The sequence below is a fragment of the Trichosurus vulpecula genome, chromosome 1, assembly GCF_011100635.1.
Source record: "Trichosurus vulpecula isolate mTriVul1 chromosome 1, mTriVul1.pri, whole genome shotgun sequence".
NCBI classification, from domain to species: Eukaryota; Metazoa; Chordata; class Mammalia; order Diprotodontia; family Phalangeridae; genus Trichosurus; species Trichosurus vulpecula.
Window position 1 is genome coordinate 77,699,245 of NC_050573.1, and position 7,166 is coordinate 77,706,410.

The 7,166-nt window shown below is 49.9% G+C and overlaps 1 protein-coding gene across 1 annotated transcript; it reads right to left on the bottom strand.

The window, feature by feature from the left end:
- Positions 1-1,171: 1,171 nt before the first annotated feature.
- On the bottom strand, positions 1,172-6,555 carry MRPL4 (mitochondrial ribosomal protein L4). The gene is made up of 9 exons (XM_036769547.1): positions 6,412-6,555; positions 6,239-6,296; positions 5,993-6,155; positions 2,608-2,659; positions 2,385-2,502; positions 2,138-2,244; positions 1,810-1,919; positions 1,549-1,622; positions 1,172-1,382 (listed from the first exon to the last, which is right to left on the bottom strand). The coding sequence occupies exons 1-9, from the start codon at positions 6,538-6,540 to the stop codon at positions 1,237-1,239; spliced, it is 957 nt and encodes a 318-aa protein (XP_036625442.1). The 5' UTR covers positions 6,541-6,555; the 3' UTR covers positions 1,172-1,236.
- Positions 6,556-7,166: the final 611 nt, after the last annotated feature.

Below are 7,166 nucleotides of genomic sequence, written 5' to 3' on the forward strand. Positions count from 1 at the left end.
GAGCAGAAAGGGAAGGGGAGGGGGGCCTATACCGGGAATGCGATGACACGGGAGGGCTGCGTCCTCATCTCTGAAGCCCTCACTTCCTCGGAGACCCCAAGAGGGGACCAACCCAATCCCCTTCCATTTCTCGAGCAGTAACTCGAATGGAACAAACAATCTAATTCCAATACAAATTCCTTCACCCCCCAGGGCAGGAAAAGTGAGACATTCAGCCACTCCCTATCGAGTCCTTGACAACCAGATGCGACGGCCCCATTTCTTCTCCTCTTCTTCCCGAGCCCAAAGATTTTTTCTGGCTAACACAGCACGGTCTCCAAAGGAATTTTTAAGGGGGGATGTTGGAAGGGAGGAGGGGCATGGGAAAGTTAAACCGCAAGATCTCCTGGGATTTGGGAAACCCATGCTCAGGTTTGTGGGTCTGGAAAATCCAGAGCTGTTGGGTGGGAATGTACAGGTTATTTTTAGGTCAAAGTTTCCCCAAGCTAAACTGAACCGTGAGCATCTGAACCTTAACCCCAGGACTTGTGGCCAAGGGCGGCCCCATGTGGCTGCACTGCGATGGCGGGACTTCTCGAGTTTTCAGACTCCTCAGGTTTTCTTTGTCCTTTCCCCGATAATGCCTGGGGAAGTCTGCAGTCCAGAATTAAGTGATGGGGGTCGGGGAGGGCAGGTACCCATAAGTCCTGGTTCTAAACTCATCTGTTAAATATTGGACATAGGGGAGAAATGAAAGTCTCACCCTGGTCCTTCATTGGCTATGTGGGGTTGTCCAGTATATCAAGAAGCAAAGTTTCCACGGAGAATGGGGGAAGAGGGGTTAAGGAGGGGCAAGGGAAGAAAAGGAAACAGATGTTCTACTGCCCTTAGGGTTTGAGGGCAGATTCCTCTTCCCAAAGGGGTATATGGTTGGGAGATAGGAAGCAAGATTGAGGTGCCTGGGGAGGAAAGGAAAAATTAGGATTTCCTCTAGGGTGCCAGGCAGCCTGATTCACTGACCAACCCTTGCTGGAGGAAAAGAGAGGCTGCTTAAGGAGAAGAGCAGGTGGGAAGGGGAATGAGGGAGGTATTTTGGGGAGGAGGTAGGACAGACAGAACCAAAACTGTGGGACACTTGCCAGAATGTAGCAATTCACGTTCCAGATTTAACAAAGACAGGGGAGCAGGCAGCAACAAGTGACAAAGATTCTTTATTCTGATACACCAAGAGTGAGGAAGCCCAGTCACCGTGGAGGGTCAAGGGAAGTCGCTGTAGGGCAGGCGGAATGGGTAGAGGGCTGTGTAGCGCTTATCGTGCCATAACAGCTTCTTCTCTAGGAAGGCAACAGTGTTGAGAGTCAAGACCAGAGTCTGGTGCTTCAGCATACTGTGGACATTGAGGCCTGTAGGGATGGAAGAGAAAGGCCAAGGTTAGAGACATCCCATCACTTATCTCAGCATTTGTGCTCCCAAATCTAGCCTAATCCCACAGGCCAGAGACTCAAAAAGAAGGGAGGCCTCCTAAATGACTAGGTCTCCAAGCTAGACCATTCAGACCCAGCCACTCACCAACTGCTGGCACCAGGTTGATGGTCTTCAGGTTGGATACAGCAGAAACAATGTTCTGGGGCATCTCCTCATCCCTGGAACACACAGCTGGGTAAGCAGCAAGCCATCTCAGAGAATGTCCATAATGAAGAGCCCCTGGGTGGGCCTAGGAGCCACTTCTGACCCTCCACCCAATTGTGAACTGAAGCCCTAGCTAGAGTAGGGGAAATTGAGCCCAAGGAAAGACTGGGACCATTCCCACTGCCCACAGGCACCACTCACATATCAACAAGGAGCACAGAGTCACCCCAACATCGGTGCCGAACCAGGTCTAACAAGTATCTTGGGTCTGAGTTTGGCAGCTCCAAGGAATCTACCACGTGAAGGTCATCCTGGGAGGTTAGAGTCAAGTCAGCCTTCAACAACTAGAACCTCTTATGGATGGGGCATTCTGGTTTACAACAGGAGAGAGGCACCAAAACCCTTGCCAGGGATCAGGATGCCAGAGTCCTGGTTTCCAGCCCCTTCCAGGAACACCAGGGCCACTCCCAAGGGATAAGACACTTCAGATCCACCTCCCATCGTGTGTGTAAGGGACAGTAGTTGGTACCTGCATTAGCTTGACTGTCAGGGCCACCTTGAGACCCAGCACTCGAACCTTCATTGGCAACATATAGTAGTAGCTTGTTGGACCCCGTGGACCATGGGCAATACCACCTGCAGTAGGGATCGGGGAAGAGGAAGCAAGGGAGAGTCTGATGAATGTTGAGTGTATTTCTACTGTAGAAACTTTGGCTTATGAGCTCCAAAAATGTTTTTGTGCCTTGTCCCCACACCCCCGAATTCTCAGGACTGACCTCCTCGCCAGATTGGGGAACGGATGCTCCCATGCCGGGCCCGGCCTGAGCCTTTCTGCTTCCAGGGCTTCTTCCCACCACCTCTCACCTCTGCCCGGGTCTTGGTCTTGGCATAACTCTGATAGGGTGGTGGGGTGAGGAGTGAGAGAAAAGAGCAAGAGAAGAGTTATTACAATGCCCACCCCTAGTCCACATTGTCCCCACCCACTGATATAACACTCACAATTCTCTTGAAGTTCTTCTGCCATATGGCAACCTCATGTAGAATATCCAGCCTGAGAAGAAGGGAAAGAAAAGTCATAGATGAGAGCTGAGAACTCTCAGCAAATGGCCCCCAGAGACATTATAATCGCTAAATCTGATGACCTTTTCTCAGGCCTCATTCTCCTTAACTGCTCTGTAAGCACTGACACAGCCTCTAGAGTTCTCTCATCCTAGATATTCTTTTCTCCTGGTTCTCCTCCCTAACTACTCTTCTCGGTCCTGTTGGCTGGCCCATCAGTCAAGTCCTGTCCATTGACTGTGGCTGTTCTCTAATGCCAGTCCTGGGATTCTTATCTTCTCTTATCTTATCTACCCTTTTCTCTTGGAGATTTCAACAGCTCCCATGGGTTCAACCAGCATCTGTAAGCAACTGACTGTCATATACTATATATTCAGCCTTTATCTGATTTAAAAGTATCTCCCTTAACCCAGTCTCTCTTATTTTTTCAGTTTTGTTGAGGGCATCCCCATTTTCACCTTCCTCCATGGTATGAACCAAGGTTCACAATCTAGAAGTCAACTCCAACTCTTTCTCATTCCTTATATCCAATAAGTTGACAGGATATATTGATTCTGCCTCTGTTAACACCTCTTCCATCTTAAATGATTACCGCCATGGTTCAGGCCTTTTACCCCTGAATGGAAAATTGCAATAGCCTCTTAAGTTATCTCCTGCTTCTCTCCCTTCTCTAGGACATCTTCCAATTAATCTCATTGGTTTATGAAAAGAATCTTCCTAAAGTACAAGTCTGGCCAGGTCATTTCCCAGGTCAACAATCTTTAGTGGCTCCTTATTGCCTTTATTACAAAGAACAAATTCTTCAGCTTGGTGTCTAAAGCCCCGCACAAGCTGGCTCTAGACAACCTCCTCTCCACACATTTCATACTGGCCTCCTTTACAGATACTACATGTCATTTCTCCCTGTTGTTCCCTGACCTCAGCCCTCCAACTCCTGCTTCCCTGCCTTTGCACAGGCTGTGGCCCTGAGCCCTCTTCACCTCTATCTCACAGAATCCTTAGCTTCCTCCAAGGCTCAGCTCAGGTGCCACCTTCTGTGGGAAGCATTCCTTGATATGTCCAGTCATCAGTGGTCCCTTCTTTACCAGATCAGCTGCTATTTACTTATCTATGTATGTGTTCCAGTGTAGTTGTGTGTGTAATCACCCAGTAGAATGTAAGCCCCTTTAGGGCAGGACTGCTTCATTTTGTTCTTGCATACCCAGCACATGGGATAGTGTTGCTTGTTGAACTGTACTGGGGTGGGGGGTGGGAGATAGTTGCCTTAGGCTCTCCTAAGGGCCATTAGGCAACAACAAGCATTTACAGAACTTCAGCAGCACTACAGGCAAGGGATGGGACACAGGACAATTTCAGAGAATCAGAGAAGGAAGGGCACCCAGTCCAAACCAGCATTCGTCCCCTGTATAACCAAACCAACAAGGGGCCATCCACCCATTGCTTGAAGACTTCCAGCCCCTAATGCTACTGGCTGTTGTGACCCTGTGGTAAGTCACTTAACCTCTCAGGGATTCCAGAAGCTTTCTGACTGTTAGTTGCAAAGAGCTGGCAGAAAAAAAAGAAGTGAGCAGCTCTGCTTTCTCACAAGATCCATTTTTTACACTGAGCCATCCACACTTCACAGCTGTGCTCTGATTTCTGTGATCCCTCTCTTTCTTCCCATATAGCTTTGAAAGACCTTGCTTTCCACGCTGTAATATCATACTGTATTGTTCAACAATGTGGATTCACCCCTCTGTGTTTCCTCTCCACTGACAAATATTCCTCTCTCTTCTCTGCCTTCAGAGATGGTTCATCGAAGAGCTGAAAAATGGGCCATTTCTCAGCCAACTCCCAGCTGACAAATTTCTTCATAGTTAGCTGGGGCTAATCCTCAAAACAGATAACTGTTGGGCCTGAATTTAAAGCCTTGTGCTGGACTTGAATCTGGGCTTATTAGCTAAGTTTCCTTTAAGTACCAGGGATATAAAAACAAAACCGAAAGTTCCTACCCTCAAGAAGCTTAAATTTTATGAGGAGAGATAATATACCTACGTAAGAACATATAAAATAAATACAGGGAAATTTTGGGGTGGGGAGAAGAGGAGGGAATCAGGTAAGGCCTTGTGTCGGAGCTGAGCTCTGATAGCATCTAAGGATTCTAAGACAAATGAGGAAGCGGGGAATTACAGGAATGAGGGGATGAACTGTCCAAAGAGAGATGGAAGCCCTGGATGAAGGATAGCAAGAAGTCCAAATTGGCCAGACAATAGAACATGTGAAGAGGCCTGGAAAGTAGATTGTAGCCAGATTGTGTATGGCTTTTTTGTTTGTTTGTTTTGAGGGGTGAAGGCAGGGCAATTGGGGTTAAGTGACTTGCCCAAGGTCACACAGCTAATAAGTGTGTCAAGTGTCTGAGGCCAGATTTGAACTCAGATCCTCCTGACTCCAGGACCGGTGCCTTACTCACTGAACCACCTAGCTGCCCCTGTGTAAGGCTTTACATTCTAAACAGAAGGGTTTGTATTTCATCCTAGATAGCAGAGCTCCTGGCATTTATAGAACAAAGAAGCAACATGGTCAGACTAGTGTTGTAGGAATACCACCTCAGCAGCTATATGATAGAGGATTGCTTAGGGGAGAGACCTTAGGTAGGGGGGGAGCTAGGTGGTGAAATGGATAAGATAGGGCCTAGCGTTAGTAAGACCTGAGTTCCAATATGGCCTCAAGTCACTTACTAGCTGTGGTGACCCTGAGCAAGTCAACTAACCTCTGCCTCAGTTTGCTAATTTGTAAAATGGAGATCATCCACCCACCTGGTTATTGTAAAGATCAGATGAGATATCTGTAAAGTGATTAGCACATTGCCTAGCACCTCTCACTACCAATTAGGAAGCCATTTCAATGAAAAGGCAGTGATGAAATCTTACCACCCTTTCCAGCTTGGTAAGAGCTGCCAGAGTTTGTATTTTCCTATAATAGTTTTTAACAACCAAGGTTCCTAATAATGATGAATAATTGATGAGGCAAGGTGGTGGGTAGCGGATAGTAAATTTTGGCGAATGTGAATATTTTTAAAACTTTGAGAAAATGTGTTTGATCCGATGGGATGCCCTCCAGAAGGCTACAGAAATGAGGGAAAGGGGTGAGGGTAGGGGGCTTGTCTATGCAGCTGACTGGGACTGGAAGCCACAAATACCTCGTGGTTTGGGAGGGAAGGCAAGCTTGTCCAGGGCAGGAAGTGTACATGGTTTTGTCTCTGTGACCCAGTTCACCTAGCACTGAGTGGGTGGGCTCTTAATAAGTGGGTTGGGTGGGAGTTAGGGTGGGGTCCTCTCCTACTCACCGGGGTGGCACAGCGAACACGTCGGGGTGCAGGTCGGCCAGGCCCAAGCGCGTTTCCTCATAACCCCGGAGGGATTCCACCCAGGCTTGCACCGGGGTCCTGTGCACGGGAACTGGGAGGTCACAGCGGCGGAGCAGGGGGACACCGGCGGGGCTCGGGGGTCCTAATTTGGGGGTATCATGGGCATGAGCACGCACCCCGGACCCCTCATCCCCTGAACCAGTCCCTTCCCTCGTGACCCCTGACCTGTAGTCAACGCATGCTCCAGGCTTGTGAGGTCTCCGCCGGTCAGCGTAGACAGGGCCTGTCCGGGGAGGAGGCGATGAGGGGAGCCCAGGTGACCTTTGATCTCTGCCCTCGCACCTCCCGCGACCCCTTCCCTTTACCCCAGCTTGGGCCCATTTCGGCCCAGTCCTCACCCTTCGTGCTGGGGTTAGGCCCCGACCGGGTCCCCAAGCCCCCAGTGCTGCCCGGATCAGAAGCATAGCGGCACCGGCTCCGACACCTAGGGAGAGGGCAATTTCCTGGGGCGCCCGGAAATACGTCATGGGCGACAGATATTGTGAGCTCGAATTCCGAGCGGGAAAGTCTGGACTCCGGTACAGGGGGAGGAGCAGCATCTGGGCAGGACCGTGTTCAACCCCGCCCCACTCAGGCCCCGCCTCTGCCCGGGCTCCGCCTTCTCGGCGCCCAGCTAGGCTTTCTCCTCGTGACCCCGCCCTGGGCGGGGAAGGGGCGGGGCCTTACTGGGATCGCTGAGGACCACGAACTTCAAGTTCTCTCTCTCTTCCCGAAACTGCCGCTGGGGTCCCTCCAGGTTCTCCAAGGGCGTCCTGGGCTCAGAACCCGAGGATTTAGATTGGAATAATAGTAGTAACGGCAATCATAGCTGAATTTACATAGAGGTTTGAAACGTTGCTACAGACATTATCGAAGAGACCTCAGACATCTCTTGCCCCAGACCCTTCATTTTTTCAGATAAGGAAACCGAGGCCCAGAGAAAGACACTTGCCCAGGGCCATGCAACTTGGTGGTGCTGGAGGGAGGTCTTCCCATTTACTAAGGGTATGCACTTAGACTCCTCTCTAGGCCGCACAAACGGGTCGCGCTTATGTCACTTATTAAAGCAGCTGCCTCATCGTGCTGGTCGCTAGAGTTAGTGCACCCTTTTTCT